Source organism: Vanacampus margaritifer, chromosome 10 (genome assembly GCF_051991255.1).
Source record: "Vanacampus margaritifer isolate UIUO_Vmar chromosome 10, RoL_Vmar_1.0, whole genome shotgun sequence".
Taxonomy (NCBI): domain Eukaryota; kingdom Metazoa; phylum Chordata; class Actinopteri; order Syngnathiformes; family Syngnathidae; genus Vanacampus; species Vanacampus margaritifer.
Window position 1 is genome coordinate 5,047,058 of NC_135441.1, and position 20,957 is coordinate 5,068,014.

The following is a 20,957-nucleotide window of genomic DNA, read 5'->3' on the forward strand; positions in this document are numbered from 1 at the left end:
ATTGTGTTCACACAACCAGGGGTGTCCTAGGACCAGGGTCCGTGAAGGAGACTGAAAAACGTGAAAAACTAGGTGCTCTTTATGTTTGCCGACTTGGAGCTGGATGGGTTCTGTGATGTGCGTAATAATGAATAGTTCACTTCCATTCAGGGACCTAGCCTTAATGGGCTTGATTAACGGCTCAGTCTTGGCTCCTAAATGTCTCACCAGCCCCCAGTCAATTAGGCTCTCGTCGGCCCCAGAATCTATCAGGGCATAGAGGTCTGTGGGAGTGGTGTGATGGTTGATCCTCACTGACGTGAGTCTTCGTGGAGCCGCCGCCGGAGTCGTGACTTGACTCACCTCTTGGGTCCTTTTGGCTGGGCAGGCGACCACGAGGTGATCTCGGTTCCCGCAGTAGAAACACAGCCCTTCCCGCTGTCGACGCCGTCTCTCCTCCAGCGAGATCCGCGCTCTGCCCAGTTGCATGGGCTCTTCCTCTGGTTGGCGCTGAACTGACAGGGATCCGAGAGGAGCTGACCCCCCTGATGTTGGGAAGCGCGGGAAGCCCTCCATTGTCCTGGTCCGGCGAGCGCGGCTCTGTGTCACCTCCTGCAGCCGATGATCCGTCCGTATGGCCAGGGCGATGAGGGAGTCCAAATCCGGTGAAAGATCGACTGCGATGAGAAGCTCCTGGATGGACGTTGCCAGGCCCTTGAGAAAAACGTCGTAGAGCGCCGTGGTGTTCCAGCCACTCTCTGCCGCAAAAGTGCGGAAGCGTATGGCATAGTCACTCACGGAGTCCCTTCCTTGGATCAGACTGCTTAGCTGCCGGGCCTTTTCCCGGTCGGAACAGGCTGGGTCAAAGACTCCCTGAAGAGCGGCTCGGAATTTCGGGGCGGAGCTGCAAAGTGGGGAACAGCGGGCCCACTCTGTCGTGGCCCAGGCTCTGGCTCTTCCAGTCAGGTGAGAGATCATGAAAGACACCCGTGAACGATCTGTGGGAAAAGCCTGGAGGGAGTACTCAAAATGAATGTCACAGTCTGTTAAAAAGGCCTTGCATTGTGCTGGCTCTCCAGAGAATCGCTCAGGAGAGGCTAACTTGATCCCTGATTCGGTATATGGCACGGGTAGGATCGGCAAGGTAGCTTGAGTCTCTGGCTCGGACGGAGGGCTATTGGTGAGACTTCGAGCACCCGGAATCTGAGCTGAAAGCTCGGTCATTTGCGTTGCCATGGCGGTCTGAAACTCCTCCTGTCGGCGTAGACGGGCATCCTGAGCCCGCAAAGCTGCGATCAATTGCTCTCTTTCTGCTGAGTCCATGCTGGCCGAAGTGTTCTGACACAACGAGGCTGTTTTTGGACTCAGACGCAGAGGAAGAGGTGGAGGGTAAAGCAGCTTTTAATTAACAAAACAAAAGCTCTTCAATGAGAGGGAAAAAATAAAGACGATACAAACATTAACTGAAAGCGCTCCAAAGGGGAGGAAGTTCAAAACTACATTCAAAAACAAAAATCACTCTATGACTAAACAAAACTAAGCTATGCAAAATTACAAACAAAGGTTCTCTCACGAGACAAGCAATAAAGGCAACAAGGCAATTGGGTATCACGGCTGTGGTCTATGGCAGGCTTCAGTGGCTCAAACGAAAACACTTCGGCACAAGACAGGTAAAACGCAGACTATTTAACACATGAGGGTAATGGGGAACAGGTGGAAACAATCAGGGATCATGGTTGACACAGACACCACACGAGGAAGGGCAAGTGACCTGAAACGAGAGGAGTCAGACTTTTCACAATAAAACAGGAAATGACAAGACACCCTCACCGCGGTGTGACACCGTGTCCTTAATGGGTGTGTGTCCTGATTCTGAAAAGATATTTAAAATTTATTAAACAATGTTCTCGCGCACAAGTAAAATCATAAGGGAAGTAAACAATCATCTTATAACAAAATATTCCACATTAGTTGCTATTCAAATTATTCGTTTTTAGTTATTATTATTATTATTATTAAAATAGGAGAATAGAGCCTAAACTATTTCATGTAAAAACAATCCCAAAAAAGTTAAATATATATTTTCTCATTAAACTTTAAAAGCAGATTTAATTAACGAACATACAAACGCAACAATGACACATTTAACAACTGTCTTTTATTGAAAAAAATTGTAATTGCCTGTTTGTAAAGGTTCCAAAGCTGTTACTATCTTTAATTTTTGGAACGAGGATGACATCTGGCGGTCAAAATGAGTCATAGCATTTATATTACGTAACCCCGCTTTTTCAAAATGTGCACACCTTGTCGAAAATTTACTTTGTCCCTTCTAAATACCATTCATTACTTCCTATCTTATCTGTTCTCCTCCATTTGAACTTTTTTTTTCATTAAAATCAAATTTCAACAAACTTCACCAAAATACCTAAAGCTAGTATTCTAGCATTATTCATCATTTTATCCAAAAATACACGATCATGTGTCGTTCTTTTTCACTCGTAAAAGCGTTCTATATCTCGTTTTCTCACGTCGAACGCCCGGCGGCGCAAGCCTCAACGTCCCCCATCAATAAAATTAATTTACCGTAGCTTATAACGGCACCATAAGATTTATTCCACCGCAATCATGCACCCAGTCGTGCAATTATTTTATTCCTCGTCTTTTATTTCATGGTTCGCCGCTGACACCAGCGCATGCGCACTCAACCTTTCCTAACGTCATCCCGTAGTTTGACGGAAGCTTTTCGGGCCAGAAATTATAATACGCGCTCGAATAAAGCGTCCATTTTTGTAGTTTCAAATAGTGACCATACTTTATATTAATTATTGCCCGTATCTTATAGCTTATTATATTATATTATATTATAGTTAAGTCGTATTAATATTTAGAAATGAAGTGACGTCTCACTTATAACAGAATTAGTCGACAAAATAGCTCGTTACGTACCAATCTCTGGTGATATATCCTCATCTGCGCATTCATATTTCTGTTGTAACAATGACGTGACACACAACAAATAACATACTGCTTTAAGTCAATTATGAAGCAGTCTATCGGCTGCAAGGAGCGAAGCGTTGTCACCAACTTTGTGGCAGGCCTTATTATAAAGAGACTGCCATGTGTTTTCCATAATTAATACCGCTTGCAGTCTGAAAGCCACAATTCTTCGATTCAATTGTGCAAAACCATCGTAACGCACCATCGTAGCGTTACGCTATACTGCTTTTAATTAAAAGAGGCAGTCTATCGGCATTTTAATAGCGTATCATCTTTGTCAATTAAAATTGTACGTCCATTTCAGCCTGTCTGTTCACAATTCTTTGATTCAATTGTGCAGAATCCTCTTCTGCGCTGATAATACAATTCATTATTCAAGGATCTATTATCGACCTCTTCACAGCGGGCGATCTAGCCGTTGTGTCAATCATAATCTTCCTAATTCCAATCCAAGAATCTCCCGACATTTAGTTTTATGCCTATTTTCCATATTATTCAAGGAACTTTTTTATTTTCGATTTTACTACCAGCGGGCGATCTCTCCGCTGTTTCAATCTAGAATCTTTCCCTAATTCCATCCAAGAATCTCTCGACATTTAGTTTTATGCCTATTTTCCATTCAGCGCAGCTCCATTTCATCTTTATTTCATATGGCCTTTCATCTTTATTTCATATTAGCGCATTTCCCAACGTGACGGCATTTTCGTATACAATGCTTACGTCACCACGTACGTGTACTTCAAACACCGTGGTAAAATCCGAAATCTGGGACTTCGCGTCCAACCAAACGACTTCAAAATTTATCACTATTTCTCTTACACAAATTCCATCCTCAATATAATTTTGCAAGACGAATTTATCAACCGCAGCGTTCTCAGACAAACAGAACTCCTAAAACGTGGATAAAGTGTCCACTTACCTTGATTAATGTGGACGAGAGTTCCATTCGCCTGTGAACGCACCGCCACAAACCGTCGTTTTACGTCCAGTTCACCAATTGAAGGAATTTAAAGGAATTTTGTCCTCTTTGCGTGTTCCAAAATGAGGATAGGTTTGATGCAAGAAAAATACACCTTTGCAAAAATGATTTTTAATCAATCAGAGATCTCTGGAGACAGATAACAGCTTCCGATTTCATCACTTAAAGAACGTGGGATTTCAGAGCGTCAAATGTGCTCTTCTACGTGTACAATAGCTTCTTATAGTTAAAAAGACCTCCTCCTTTTCATTTATAGACTAAACATACTCTCTGGTACTTTTCCGTGAGCAGATGGTGTAAACAAGGTCAGGTGGATGTTTTTGAAACAGAATGTGTTATATAGTTGAAGGATTTCCCCATAGCAAAATCTCACAAACAAGTTGAACCAAATTTACGGTGGCCGTGACTGATGAAGAAAGTAAAGAGTGTGTATGTGTGTGTGTGTGTGTGTGTGTGTGTTATTTCAAAGCAATTTTTGTTTTCAAGACCGAAATGTGTTTTCGCACAAAGCGCTGAGAAGGAACTTTTTTTAGACTAAATAATATGACCCAGTTTAAGGTCATATTATACCGAAATCAACACCATTTGCTCTGCACAGGACACCAAATATTTCGTAACAATAGTTGATATATGAAATTAGGTATTAAAAATGTTATAATATATTTTAGTCCCCACCCAGACACAGCTGTCATACGGCGGCATTGCCATGTCCTGGCGACGCCACACGCTTGCAGGATAGTTGCGTGCGAGCTGTTTTGGCGCACCACTTCGCTGCGGCAGGATGGACAGCGAGGATGAGACAGTAGAGGAAGTCGTGGAAGGTAGGACAATACACACCGCACTTGAATGACATATTTGAGAGTTTGGTGCCTAATCTCTCGCCAATCCCCGCACGTCGCCTCGCTAGTGGGCCCCCGCGGCTACTCGACGCGCCGGGACTTCGGTTTTAATGGAAAGCCGCCTGGCAGGCGCTTGAGAGCAGTCTGGTTCGTACCAGACTCGCGCTATCGCTAGTCTAGCCGGAAGTAAACGTGGAGCGACGTGTTGTTGCGTTCGGTTTTAATCCAAGATTCGGTAACCATTTCTGAGTTTTTGATAAGTCATATTGTGAACAGAAATTATTTAATACGTCAACGAATGCACATTTCACAGATACAGTAGATAAATATCGTAGCTTCTGAAACGCAAACTGTAGTATGCAGATATTTGATATGCATGTCACGTGTTCGCCTTGAAACTTCTTGGAGCAGTACGAGTTTCTTGTTTTCACCCTGGGACTGGCATTTTCCTTTTGTTGTTTAGTCGCGACCCATCTTTGTAGACGTTCTGAGCAACCCATTTTGTTTTAAATTAGACTATGTCAACACATGTGCATACTTTTAAAAGCTGTATAAATGAGTTTGATGTACACCATAAGCATATTCCTTGCCATGATATCCACTAGACTAGAGGCTGAGCTGCAGTGTGTTTATTTACAAAGTAAATAAGTAAAGTAAAGTAATGGCTATAGCCCAAGGCAGCTACACTTTCGTTGCTTCCCTTTATGTTCATACGACATATCATCACATTTTGAAATCAAAATAATCCTCACAAATCAAATTAAACCGTCCAAATCCAATGCTTTTCAATTGGGTCATTTCACCGAGTAAGAACGTAATTTTGACTTGTGATGTAAGCTTGGAATTGTCAATTGTGGAAGCCGTGGCTCAGGATGTTGAGTAACTGGAGGCTCCGCTGTTCGAATCCCGCTCTCTCTAAGTCATGTGTCGTCGTGTCCTTGGGCAATACACTTCACACACATTGCCGCAGGTTCCACTCATACTGGTGTATGGATGGTGCGAATGGTTGGTGGTGGTCGGAGGGGCTATAGGCGCAACACTGACAGCCACGCTTCTTTCAGTCTGCCACAGGGCAGCTGTGGCGACATATGTAGTTTACTGTTACGAGAGTGTGAATGTGTGAGTGCATGAATAAATTGTGAAGCATCTTTGAGTGTCGTGGAAAGCGCTATATAAATCTGATTCATTATTATTCTTATTATTAAAATGGGTCCACGACCCATTTTTGGGTCCCAACCCATTCGCGTTGTGAATCACTCTGCTAGATGATTCACATTGATATGTCCTACAATTCAACTTCTTTACGAAACTCAAAAGCTCCCAATTTACAACGTTTAATTTAGCTTAAGCAGAAATCATTCACAGTAATGGAAAATGAAAAAGTGGACAGCAGGATAATTTGTTGAGTGACTCATGCAGTCTTGACATATGACAGGTGGTAAAAATAGTTTACTGGGAATATCTTGGTGCTTGCAATCTACGAATGTTTTTTTTATGCTCCCTGGTTCCTCCCATTTCGCTGCTGTGCCTGTTTCTTTTTACCTTTTAAGTCCCAATGATCTCAATCCAGCAATCAATTAATCATTCATTTCAACCAAGACTCTCTTCAGTCTTTTTTTATGTCGTGTCATCTGCTGAGCTTGAAAATGTAACATGCTTGTTTTGACAAAGTGGGGTGAAAAGTAGGAAAGTAGAAAGTGTTTGTTAATGTAGCATGCAAAACTTAAAAGTTATCCGAAAAATAAATACTCGAGTCAAGTATTTATACCTGACAAATCTACTTAAGTATTGTAAGGAAGTATTTGTAATTTATGACTCCCACCTCTGCAAACTCACAAACAAACTCATATGCCATCCGTAAATTGTCTCTGTCTCAAACCTAAGTTCGTGCATGCTTTTTAATTAGGTAAAGTACATTAAATAATAAGCCTTAAGTCTAAAAATAATAATGTTAATTTATGAACATTAAATGTCAGGTGATGCGTTTAGGAATGTGCTACTTCATTTACGCTTCGTAACAGGATAACTGTTCAGGTAGTCAAACAATTAAGACTACCAGTATGTTATTCCTGCCTGAGGGTAAATTGGCGCAATTATTTTTTAAATTGGTGCTTTACTGACAGTAATGGTTTTGAATAAGTTGGGTCTCTTGTCTACGCTATTAGTAGTGCGTACAGTATGTGTTGTCCAGCTACTTCTGCGGTGTCATCATCCTCATTTACATAAACGTTCCGGGGCCCTTGAGTGCTTTGTGAAAACAACAATGGGCCACGCCAACTGCATGTTCCAATTACGTTTTGAAAGTGCCCTTTGCTAGTCAGTGGTACTAAACTAAAGTGTCACATTTTGGTCATATATTATATTTATTCAAATATTGAATGGGTTTAGGTCCGTTGGATGAAGATGAACAACCTCATGGACAGTGCACAGTGACCTACTCTTCCAGCGATCGCTTTGAAGGACACTTTAAACACGGAGAGAAAAGTGGGAAGGGCAAATTCTTTTTCTTCGATGGAAGGTACTGTGCTTTTACTAGAGCATATAGTCAACTGAGTGTCATTACTTGGGACTTACTGAGCTAACCTGGGACCTCAGGGATTGTATTTTGTCATATGGAAATGTTAAAACAAAATTCAAAAAAATCCTTGCATGGTTTGATATCCTTGAATTTTGAGAAAATAATTTATTTGAATCCTTTAAATATCAACTTTAAATATAATTTGAAAGGACAATGACAAAATAAAACAATAAACTGAAATAAGAAAAGAACATATTAAAAATAATAGCAACTGAAAAAAACCCGTAAGAACGAATACTGACTGTTCCTGTGTGTTTTTGGCCTCTTGGGGACAGTGTGGTGCCATGCAGCCATGGCATACACATTTAAAGTGAGTACAGAAGAGAGTTCTGATTTAATTCTATTAAAATAACTAGTTTCCCACACACTGGGAATAATGTGTGCCTTTGCGTAGTGTTATCTTACCTGTGGGTATGTGTCCCCACACTATTATTTGAAGTAAAAACACTCCCGAAGTCATGCTAACTTCCCGTTAGCATTTGAATGGAAGCCTCCCTTCGCTTTTAGCATTAGCATTAGCGCTAGGCTAGCAATGTTTTAAAAACAAAACATGTTTTGTATTTAAATATACAGCGGATGTAATTTTTATTGTCATGTGTTTAGTTTTAAAGTTAACTCCAACTGGAGCGTATTTAATTAAACAGCTTAAAGGACGCTTAAGGACAACAGAATAACATACGTTACACACTTGCCAGTTGCTAATACTACGCAAGCAAAATGGTGCATTCAGGGTACAATCACAGCGTTGGAAATTTCGCTTTTCTTCGATTATAATGTTTTAAGAGGAAACTAATCTGCCATTTGACCCAATTGGCCGATTGTTGTGGCAGATGTTTGAAGGGCAATAATCGGCCAATTATAATCAGCGGCCAATTAATCGGTCAGGCCCTAATTGACTGACCTCTGCTATTTTTCTGCCACATCTGCTCAGCACCTTGGAAGGCTTCTACGCGGATGACGTTCTTCAGGGGCAGGCGGTGTATTCGTATGAAGACGGAGGCATCATGCATGGCACTTATGTGGATGGCGAACTCAACGGGCCGGCTCAGGAGTTTGATAAAGAGGGTCGTTTGGTGTTCAACGGCCAGTACAAAGACAACATCCGATGTGGGGAATGCTGGGCATACTACCCTGTGGGTCATCTCCGATTTACCGCCTATAATTCACAAAACAGCGATTTAAATTAAAAAAATAAAAAATATAAAAACCTGAAAGTTTATTTTGTATGTTGTTGTGCTCTGTGTTCCATCTAGGATGGAGGCTGTGTGTTTGGGCAGGTGAACGAGGAGGGAGAGCTGACCGGTGAATCGTTAGCATATGTCTACCCTGATGGACGCACGGCTCTTTATGGAAGTTTTGTGGAGGGAGAACTCATCCAAGCTCGGCTTGCCACTCTCATGGTCACTCAGAATGGAAGACCGTCTTTTGAGGTCACACCCAATGGTAAGCAAGCAGCTGTCACCCAGTACTATATTTTACATGGCAGCTTACTTTTTTGGTGGGGGAGTTCTACTTGTACACTACAGTGGAATCTTGGTTCACAAACTTAATTTGTTCATTACGGTGAATGGAAATAGTGTGAACTAGGGGTGGGCGATAATCATCGTCATCGATATTGCGATACGATTTACTTTTATTTTCCCCGTGGGGAACTTTTTCCTGGACTCCGTCCAGCTGCAGTTTACAGTAAAGAGAAAACAACAGAATAGAAAGAGATAAAATTAAAATTAAATAAGAAGTGCAGCAATAAGTAGAAGACTTCCCAGAAGTCTTCACAGAAGTACACATGTGAAGAGAAGTACATACATGAGGACTGCACACACCCATATACACACACACACTCCTTTATATATATATATATATATATATATACATATATATATATATATATATATATATATATATATATATATATATATATATATATATATATATATATATATATATATATATATATATATATATATATATATATATATATATATATATATATATATATATATATACACACACACACACACACAACATTGCACCATATATCTTATTGTACTGAGTTAATGTCGGTTGTTAAGCATTTTATTGTCAATTTGGCTTTCACAATGTCCAATTTGACATTATCGAGTTTTAATACGATCTCTAAATGGAGAAAAAAACGTCTCAATTGATTGGCTGAAAAGTAGGAGGAAGTGATGAAAGTTCTCATTTGGTGTGCATAGACGGAAGAGGAGGAAGTGATACGTCTTCATTCTGCAAATTAGTGGGCAGGATTCAGTCACGTGACTCGGTGGCGCCAGCCGTGAGGAAGACGGGAGAAGTGTTTACAAGTGACAACATCGAAGGCTCGTATTAGTGACTAATAAACTTAGCAAGACTTACGTGCACGTCCCTAGCCTCGAAATTATGTGGGTTTGACAAGACCAAAATAATATCCTAACGTGTGCCGAAAAACGCTTTCCGTGAAAAGCATCTCTGTTCCAACACAGAGGATTACGTGACTTTGGGACTCCACAAGTACGACTACCTCTAAAAATAAGTTAAGTGTATTATGTGCAGGACAACAAAAGAAATTGCCTGTCAAAAGATTGCGGCTGCATTTGTTGTATGTGTGTATATATATATATATATATATATATATATATATATATATATATATATATATATATACTGTGTATTTGTATCTGTTTCTGTTTTGCAGCATTTAGCATTAGAATACAGCTAGCTTTCATTATTATTCACAAACCTGTTGAAAACGGTGGGGAAAGAGCTTGTTGCAACATGGCCCTTGCTGATCTCTTATACTCTGCTGGCCGTTTTTTGTAATAACTCCCATTGCTTTAAGCAACGTCTTCATGTCAGAAGCGCTGCATCAAAGCCTTCTGTATGCTCTGGCACAAAAAAACATATAAATACATTTTTGGGAGTGCCGGACAAAGTATTAAAAACGTATTCATGCGTTTTTGGCTTTGAATGAGTTAATCAAGTTAGTTTGATTTATTGCCCACCCCTAATGTTCATTAAACAGGCATTTGTAAACTGATGTTCCACAGTTGGGACAAGTCATCACAGTTATTACAGCTAGCCAATTCCATATTGTCTTTAACTTTCAATTCTTGTTGTTCCACTGTGTTATAACGCACAGTGACCGTTTCAATACAATCTTAAATGCAATTCTGCTTTTTCAAGGTGCTGTTTATACATACGACAAGTCCACGTCCACTTGTATTGCTACTCATGCTCTGCTGCCAGACCCTTACGAGAGCCAAAGGTACATGAAGGTCAGCTTTAAATAAGGCTTTCAAGCAGAGTTGCAGGACTTAGCAATATGTAGTACGTGTTTTTGTTCAGGGTGTTTGTGGCAGACTCGTTGATTAAAGGCGCTGGACAAGGTCTGTTTGCCAAGACCGATGCTGAAGGAGACACCGTGGTGGCTTTTTATAATGGAATACGAATCACACACTCGGAGGTGCGGATAGTCCGAGGATTATCGCGCATCCTTTTCCTACAGTGTCGATTCTTATTGTAATTTAATCCTCAGGTGGACAACCGAGATTGGGCCTTGAACTGCAACACAATCTCATTAGATGCGGACACTGTGATTGACGTACCTCAGCCATTTGATCAGACACAACGATATTGCGCCACTCTGGGTCACAAGGCAAACCACTCCTTTATCCCCAACTGCAAATATGACATGTAAGTACTAAAACACTTGGAATATTTGACAATGTGATTGTTGTGATTGAAGAGTACCTCCCACCCGCATCCTAGGTTTGTTCACCCCCGTTTTGGGTCCATCAAATGCATCCGAACAATCAAGGCTGTGCAGAAGGATGAGGAGCTGACCGTTGCCTATGGTTACGAACATGAGGCGACCCAGAAGAATGGCCCAGAGGCCCCTGACTGGTACAAGCAGGAGCTGCATGTGTTCCAACGTGGACAGGCAGCTTCGACAGCCTTTTGAGACTGCAGATAATACTCGCGGAAAATACAACACTCTGCTAAATACAGTAGGAAAGGACACTATGCTGAACAACATGGACTGTTTTGAGCTGAATCCCTTTGAGATTGAGGCAAGATCTATGCAAAAAAAAAAAACTATTTTCAATGTCTTCTCATGTTGATTTCAAATTTAAAGTATTGTAACACCCTCCACCATTTCATTTTAGGTGTGATCATGGTGTCTGTGGAAATTTGACCCACAAGTGTCTTCATTATTACTTAGGGATGTAACGATATCCAAACATCACGATACGATATCACGATATGAAGGTCACTATACGATAATTATCACGATATTGTGGGGAGGTTGGCGATACAAAAAAAGTCACAATATTGTTAAAAAAAAAAAAGCTCATACTAAAAACAATAATAATAATGTTGTGCCTTTGTACATAACAGCAATGCATACAGTCTAAAAAAATAACCCAACTATGGGTCAAAAATGGACCGAACTGGACCAATCAAATGGAGTTGGGTCAATTTGACACAACTTTGAGTCCAGAAATGTGTCTTTTAGTGTAAAACTATTCATAAATATTGGTCAGATCGTTTACTTCATTTTGTATTAAAAAAAAAACAGAAAGTTGGGTCAAACTGACCCATAAAGTGGATCGGTCCATTTTTTATCCATAATTGGGTCACTTTTAACCCAACTGTTGTTGTGAGTGTATGAACAACCTACAATCTCTAATAACTAGGGATGCACGATAATATCGGTGGCCGATAATTATCGGCAATTATCAACCAATTTGACGTCATACAGATGCACCAAAACGATAAATAATCCGCCGATAATATTAGACATGCCATGTTGGTCCATCTGTTGTGGTTGTGGCTCAAATTGTGCCCAACTCCGCAACCCGTCCCCTCGGTTATTTTAGTGTTGCATATTTGTGACGTCATAATGCGCACAACAGACCTCGTGTTGACAGAGGATGCATCATGGCAACTTAGCAGTTGTCAGTGTGGGCTTTCTTTACTGTGTCTCCCCAAAATGTTACCGTTGCAGTTTTTTGTTGCATTTTTAAAACATGACTGTTTTGTTTTGGCAAATTCAAAATGAGTTACCAGTTGTCTTTGAAGCAGAGATATCAATAAATTTCAGCTTTGTGGTGCTTGAAAGATATAATAACATTTTTAATACCTAAATTTATATACCAACTATTGTTACACATATGAACATTTTAATTTTCCATATTAACCTTTGAATTAGAAATCTTGTGTCTCAGCAGGGCACATGATGTTGACCTCGTATGCTCTAACCTTAAGCTTGAACGACGTTGTTTTGTCTAAAAAGTTCCTTCTCCGCACTTCTTTGCCAAAACACATTTGGCTCTCACAGTCTGCCTAGACACTGATTGGGCCAGAAATTCGTTGTTTTAAATACACGCACATCTCACCAATGAAAACAGAATTCGTTTTGAAATAATACACATACACATACATTATTGTCTCTATCAGTTATGTCCAGTTCGGGTTGTTTTGCGAGATATTGTTTTGGGGAAGTCAGACCCTTCAACTATGTCCCAGTTTATGCACCAAATTTGCCCCTGAACGTTTGTTTACATTAGACTTCGTCTTGCCACCTCCTTTGGAAAAGTACTGGCCGAAATGATCAGAGGGGCGGATTTTAAGAAACTATATATAGCGTCTGCAACCCGGAGGAGGGGACACATTCTGACGCTCTGAAATTCCACGTTCTTAAGTGATGTACCTGAGTGTTGAATGTTCCAAGAGATCTCTTGTTTGATTAAAAATCATTTTTGCAAAGAATGTATTTTTCTTACAACAACTCACCCTCATATTTGAACACGCAAGGAGGACAAAATACCTCCTAAATCTTACAATTGGCGACCACCGACGTTTCGACAGTTTCCAGCGGGGCGTTCAGGGACGGGCAGAATTCTACGGCCACATAATAATTAAGGTAAGTGGACAAATGAATCCACGTTTTAGGAATTCTGTCTGTTTCAGGGCGCGGCGGCTGGTAAATTCGTCGTGTAAAATTATTTTGAGGCTGGAGTCTGTGTAAGAAAAATAGTGATGAATTTTGAAATCGTTTGCTTGGACGTGAAAGTCCCAGATTTCGGATTTTACCACGGTGTTTGAACTATACACGTGGTGACGTGGTAGTGTATGCGGAAATGCGCAGATGATATGCGATCTTTTTGGAGTTATAAAGATTAATAACGATCGCTAGTAAGTCAGTCTGGGAAACATTTTGTCTTTACAATTTTGTTTTTACAGATGATAGATACGTAGATAATTGATTTGAAGTCTGTGTATATGAGGTTAAGATTAAGTTGTTGAAGTTGAGAGTAAATCAGCTGGGGAAACATTATTGTTTTAACCAAGCGTTAGATGTGTGGGCATTGGTTTTACGTCCATACATATATTTAAGTTGAGAGAAGTCGGCTCAAAAAGCATCTTTGTCTTGATCCCTGCCTGATGCGCGGGAGAATTACGAGACAAACACTTTGTTTTTATGAGCAATAGATTCTTGGGTAATTAGATACAAGATCCTTGAATAAGTGTTGCCGATTAAAGCTGCGGGAGGATCGACTGCTTCATTTTCTAGGGACAAAAGACTCAACTTATAGAAGTCAGATTGACATAAAACGGATTTAATACGCCGCTTTAAGATTAATCGATAGGTCTATGAATAATTGGATATTGACATTTTTAGACAAGATATAAGATGTATTGACTCAACTCGTGTAAGTCGGGCTGACTAAAGCATATTTGATACGACGCTTTAGATCAGTCAATAGGTCTATTGAATATTCGTGATTAAAATTCAAAGACAAAACTGTTGAAGCTGGGGTAGCGCAGTTGACATCCGGATATTTATGTGTTGATATGTCACAAAACGACATGTCTTGTCTGTTTGTCCGTTGTATATGTTCATTTTGTAAATGTCCGGACCAAGTCTGGCATGGTGCTCTTAAAGAGACAGCGATGAGATATTTTGTTGACTAATTTTGCTAAGTGAGACGTTATTGTATTTAGAAATGTTAATATGACTTAGCTATAATACGAAATATAATATAATATAATATAATAAGCTATAAAACAAGGGTAATAATTGATAAAAAAGAAAATACGGGTTGAAAACTACAACTAAAATGGTTGACGCCGGATGCGCGTCACGAAACGAAAGGAAGTTGTCATCAAATTTTCATTTGCGATCGAAAAACTACAAAAATGGCTGATGCCACGCCACGAGGCGTCAGGGAATTGTGTGCGCATGCACTGCTGTTAGAGGATTATCCATGAAAAAACAAGGCAAGAAATAGAATAATTATCCCATAGGAGAACGATTGCGGTGGGATGAATCTTATGGCGCCGTTATAAGCTACGGTGAGTTAATTTTTGTGAAGGACGAACGTTGAAATTTGTACAGCCGGCCGTTCGAAGTAAAATACTACATAGATAATATGTTTTCGGGTGAAATAAAGACGACACATAATTGGATAAGATGATAATGAATAATGCTCGAATACTAAATTGAGGTACTTTTGTGAAGTTATAACCATTTATGTAACGTTAAGTAATGACTAAACTTTTATTTTTGAAGGACTAGATGATCTGACTTGCTATCACTTCCGCTAACAAAACATACCGTTTAATAATGACTTAAAATGTAATTAATATTAAACGACGGGATTTGATTATATAGTGGAAAAGGTTAGTTTATTTTAAATAAGATATGGCATTTGTTTGAAATTTTAATGACGGCAATTTAACTTTGAAGGTCCGTAAACGGCCCCCGTTTGTTCAATAAAGTTAAGACTGAATACAATTTATTTTTTTTTTATTGTAGAAGAATATCCCGGACAAGCCCCCACTTTAAGAAAAGTATATTGGAAAATGATTAATATTGAAATGTGGCTTTGCAAATAAAATAACTGTATGATATAAATTTATGTGATAGAACAAATTAAACCGTTTAAAATGCGCTAAGCAGGGTGAATTAATTAGACGGTAAGATTAATAAGATTTTTATGCTAAAATGGTGAATTTAAGGGTCTGCTTAAATAATTCAGCGGCATTATATAACTTGTATTTTAAAGTGTATTTAGAGCGAGATGTCACCCTTTAAGAATTATAGATGTAATGACATACCTAAAACCACTAGATGTCTCCAAATTACAAATGCCGAAAGCCAATTTTTTTTTTTTTTTTTTTTTTTTTTTGAAAAAACCCATATTAACAATTGCTTGTAAACCTCAATGACATCAAACAGTTTAGTCTCTATTCTTTATTTTATTTTAATGATGATAATAATAATAACCAATAACGAATAACTTGGACAGCATGACCAATGTGGAATAATTTTTATATAGATGATTGTTTGTTTGTTTTTGTTTCTTTTCCCATTATAAAATAATTTTTATCTCTCCCAAATGTAATATTAACTATGTCTTTTGCTTGAGTCCCATTTAGATTTGGAGTCCATGGGGGGGTCGTCTGGAAGAATGACACTTTTGATATATTCATCAGGTGCGATGTAATTAAGTTAATTTTTTGTTTTGATGTTTGACTAAAAAGCTGATTAGACGTTTTGTGAAAATATTAATTGAAAGCTACCACACTTATTAATTGATTCGGAATTATATTTGTAAATTGTTAAGGTATATCTATCCTAATCTCATCCTAAATGTTATTTATGAAGATATGCAAAACACACTAATTGAATATTGACAACCATAACAAATATTGACATATAATTAGCAATTATTTTAAAGTATGAACTTTTATTGTTTAATTATTTTTATTTTATTTTATTTTTTTATTTTTTTTTATTTTATTTTATTTTATTTTTTTTTCCCTCTAAGGAAATATTTTTTAAAAAAATTATTTATTTTTTTTTCTCCCCTCAAAGAATTATTATTTTTTTTATTTATTTATTTTTTTCTCATCTCTTTGAAATAAAGATAGATTTTGATTTTACTGACATATTATGGCCTAGATGTTGATGAGATTTTAGGTGAGAATGGTCGGCTGAAAAATTGATGGTCGGGGTCAGTATTTCATAATAAAAGTCAACTGGCGGGACAGAGAAACTGCAACTGCCACCTGTCACCACCACCAGCAGGGCGGTGGAAAAAGATGCCGCCATACCTGACTACACCTGCAGCCTGCTAACGCCAGATGGAAGGGCGGAGATTCCTGCCGACTATTGCCACAAAGACTGTGCCATCATATACAAATGTGAAAAAAGAAAAACTGCTCCACTGCCAAATGAACTGTTCTATGAAACTGCTCCAAATATTCTGCACAAGCGTCTTCAAAGCGTTCCTGCGTCCAGAACTGTCCTACGAAAGAACTATGCCATACGAAGGCCACACCCAACAAACAATGCTCTCTTTGAATTGCTGATACCGGGCCATATGATTTGACGCTGACTGTTTGCACTGAAGTCTATATTTTGACATGGGTAGGGTTATAACATTTACAGTAAAACATTTGGTAAATTTAACTAATTGATTGACAACATTTTATATATACAAATTTTTTATATTTTAAAAACTTTTTGATGTCTATTTTTGATTTGATCTGATTTGTTTATTTTGCTATTTTAAAACAGTCAGTTTTTTGGACAAACATCAAACAGGGGGACTAGTAAGCTTAATGGTAATATTAAAACTAAGGGCAACTTTATGTATTGATAATATTTGATTTTTTGTTAAATTTATTGGTTAAGCTACAATATTTTAAAGTACAAAAGATAATATTGGTAAATTTAAAGTTTCAGAAATTGAAAACAGCTAATATGAATATAGATTAGATATAATTTATTTGAACCTTAATTATTATATTTTATTTTTTAAAACTTGGTCTTTTGATATTTTCCCAAATTCTCTTTTCAAATTTAAACACTGGCTTGGGATGCATTGTTGAATTTACTGGTTAAATGTAAACTTTTTCCCCTCTTTTTAAAATAAATACACAAGCTAAATTTAGGTACTGCAAAACTTTATATATTAGTCTGAAAAATTCTCTAAAGCGATCTTTTTCAGAAGGGGGAATTATTAGTTGGTCTGGGTATGTCATTGCGAAATAAAAAAAAATAAATATAAAATTAAAAGTTAGTCTTAATATGATAATTAGAGATAGTCCGTGAGAACGAATTTTATAGGAGGACCTTGGGGAATTTTTTGGACCATGGAGAAGGAGTAAGTTTCGGCAGAGACGACAAATTAAGGTGAATATGTTCCATTTCTATTTTTATTAATCCCTGGGGCCCTGGGGGAAGTTGTTATTTTTTGATTTTATTATTGAGGCGAAAGTTGCATTTGTTTAATGGCCGGAAGCACATTTGACATGCTATATCTATAACAATAAGTATTATAATAACATATTTTAATAATCATATTTTGTAAACAAAATTGGCCTTGTCAGATTTGAACTGGCTAAAAAAGATCTTTATTTTCCTTGCAATCAATGTGCTTAGGTCATTAAAAAACCAGCCAAAGGCTGGATCATAATTGAATGTCACAACATACAGAATTTTTTCCACAGGACGGGCCTGCAGAACTTTACTAAAAATTTACTAACCCCTAACTAATAACACTACCAAAATGCTCTCTCTCAGAAGAAGGGATGTGAATAAAATGTTTATTAGTGACTAATGAAAATGTCCTGCACTCAGACCTGAGGTGATGGAGGGGTCAATCAGTCCAATGACGCCGACACCTGGTTCGTTCAACATCCGGCCTTCAGACCTGCCGGGTCCACTTCCTACTCAACCATTACCTTCAGAGAGACCACTGCTCGAGCCACCTGACCAACTGCTCGAGCCACCAGGGGGAGTCAACAGAGAAACCAGTCGACTGCTGCTTCCAGTGTCAGCTAACGAGCTGAGCATTACCCAATGGAAATAGGAGTAATGTGTCCCTTTTCCCCGGCGTTCCAAAAAAAAATGAGCCACACTTTCAGGAAACAAACCCCAATTCGATGAATTCCTACATCTCTGGCAGTAGATGTGGGCTAAAGGATTCATCCATCCATTCCCCTGACCGCTTGTCCTCACAATGATTGTGGGGGTGCTGAAGCCGATCCCAACTGGCTTCGGGCAGGAGACAAGGTGCAACCTGGACAGGTTGCCAGCCAAACGCAGAGCTGAAGGACTCTGTTTGAAAAAAACAACAACAAAACGCAAGCAACAAAACCTCCCTAGCCCAAACGACGACAAGTCTTCAATCGCGTCCCGAATTGCACATACACAATGACACTCCTTTTAATCCTTAACTGCCATGCCAATTTCCTGAAATCCCCCGCTACAATTTTTTGACATAATCATAACCCACTGTCTTTATATGTGATATGCTTATTTTGCTGAGAAACCGAAAAAACACAAAAAACTGAAAAAACAAAATATCTTCTGATGAATCACACTGTTTGACATATGACGGGCGTCCTCTCTTGTTAAAAGGGTGTTTTTCTTCTTCCTGTGTTGCACCTGCTATTATGATGATGAAGATCCCGTGGGAATCCTTTGGTAAAAATGTTTAAATATTTAGTTGTTGGGCTTAGTTAGTGTTTACGTAAGCCCAAAGGGCGGACTGAAAGATATAATAACATTTTTAATACCTAAATTTATATACCAACTATTGTTACACATATGAACATTTTAATTTTCCATATTAACCTTTGAATTAGAAATCTTGTGTCTCAGCAGGGCACATGATGTTGACCTCGTATGCTCTAACCTTAAGCTTGAACGACGTTGTTTTGTCTAAAAAGTTCCTTCTCCGCACTTCTTTGCCAAAACACATTTGGCTCTCACAGTCTGCCTAGACACTGATTGGGCCAGAAATTCGTTGTTTTAAATACACGCACATCTCACCAATGAAAACAGAATTCGTTTTGAAATAATACACATACACATACATTATTGTCTCTATCAGTTATGTCCAGTTCGGGTTGTTTTGCGAGATATTGTTTTGGGGAAGTCAGACCCTTCAACTATGTCCCAGTTTATGCACCAAATTTGCCCCTGAACGTTTGTTTACATTAGACTTCGTCTTGCCACCTCCTTTGGAAAAGTACTGGCCGAAATGATCAGAGGGGCGGATTTTAAGAAACTATATATAGCGTCTGCAACCCGGAGGAGGGGACACATTCTGACGCTCTGAAATTCCACGTTCTTAAGTGATGTACCTGAGTGTTGAATGTTCCAAGAGATCTCTTGTTTGATTAAAAATCATTTTTGCAAAGAATGTATTTTTCTTACAACAACTCACCCTCATATTTGAACACGCAAGGAGGACAAAATACCTCCTAAATCTTACATGCTTTACACAATGTTTCAATGTATTTGTACATGTTAGACTTATAGTAGGACTCAACAGTATATTTGTATTCAAGTTAGTTTTGCAAACAATTATCGGCTCACTTATCGGTTATTGACATTGGCGCTTTCTAAATTATTGGTTTATCGGTATCGGTTGAAAATAGTATTATCGTGCATACCTACTAATAACACTTAATATTGAGACACTTACTTGTTAATGCACTCATTGAGTTCTTCCACATATTGACTCTGTTCTCAAGTATATTACATTGCCCTTCATCTGAGCGTTAGCATGGATTTTAAACATAGAAGGGCCAAAACATGCCTTGTGAAAATTAAACTGCACTACAAAAAATAACCACCAGATGGTGCTAGAACTGCACAAATGGAAATCAGCCTGACTCTTTTTCTTTCTTTTTTTTTAACATATGCTGCTTTTAATATTGTGACATGACGATGACAATATTGCCGTTATTGTTACATCCCTATTATTATTATCCACAAGTTTGTTTATTGAGTTGGCTAACAGTCGACAATATAAATATTTATTTTTGGAAGCAGTTTATTGTGGAGTTCTATCCTTGCAACCACTTATGCACAACACATTAGTGGATGACGATATACTTTATTCATTGAGTTGGTTGTACGCAAAATGGATACAAAATAATCATTGCTAAAATCCAAATGACCATTGTCTGTTATCAAATTTGACCAAAATACAGTACGATCAGTTTACATTCTGTGCATTCTGATATGTAGACACATGTAGGGCTGTGCCGTTTGGTACGTGGCCCAGTGCATACCTGACTTAATCTACCTCTGAATACCATCATCACACCACAAATATAGAAAACATCAATATTTTCTAATAACGTGAGGAAAAAATACATACTTGAGACAGAGGGTGATTATTAAAAGTAATCATGTACAGAACGCTACAGATGTTTTGTTTGTCAAAGTTGCATATACAGTAACATATTTTGCTCTGACCAAGTGAGCAAAAGACTGATGAATGTTGATGCTGTGGCAGGCCCTGTGAGGACAAAAGTGAAATCTGATTGCTTACAGAAACAGCCCAATTGCAAATAGTTACACTGTCCAGAAATACGGATTCTAAAGTGCCTAAGCAGATTACAATGACATGGCAACATATAGTAGTGGTTGAAATCTGATGGGACCAAAAAAAAAAAAAATTCTCTAATGTCACTTATATACACTACTAGAAGCAGTGAAGATGTGAAATGCTATGAAATGAAGATAGTTGACTTTTAGGAATAATATCCAATT

The 20,957-nt window shown here is 38.5% G+C and overlaps 1 protein-coding gene across 3 annotated transcripts; it reads left to right on the forward strand.

The window, feature by feature from the left end:
• Nucleotides 1-3,991: 3,991 nt before the first annotated feature.
• Nucleotides 3,992-18,545, forward strand: setd7 (SET domain containing 7, histone lysine methyltransferase). Of its 3 annotated transcripts, XM_077577765.1 has the most exons (10): nucleotides 3,992-4,776; nucleotides 7,183-7,312; nucleotides 8,304-8,505; nucleotides 8,626-8,815; nucleotides 10,556-10,637; nucleotides 10,718-10,835; nucleotides 10,908-11,065; nucleotides 11,141-13,298; nucleotides 16,433-17,579; nucleotides 18,027-18,545. In XM_077577765.1, exons 1-8 carry the CDS (start codon nucleotides 4,737-4,739, stop codon nucleotides 11,331-11,333), a joined length of 1,113 nt encoding a protein of 370 aa, XP_077433891.1. In that variant the 5' UTR covers nucleotides 3,992-4,736; the 3' UTR covers nucleotides 11,334-13,298; nucleotides 16,433-17,579; nucleotides 18,027-18,545. The 3 variants fall into 3 exon arrangements, with proteins under 3 accessions (XP_077433891.1, XP_077433892.1, XP_077433890.1); XM_077577766.1 differs by lacking the exon at nucleotides 16,433-17,579; XM_077577764.1 differs by lacking the exon at nucleotides 18,027-18,545 and having other exon boundaries at nucleotides 16,433-17,671.
• Nucleotides 18,546-20,957: the final 2,412 nt, after the last annotated feature.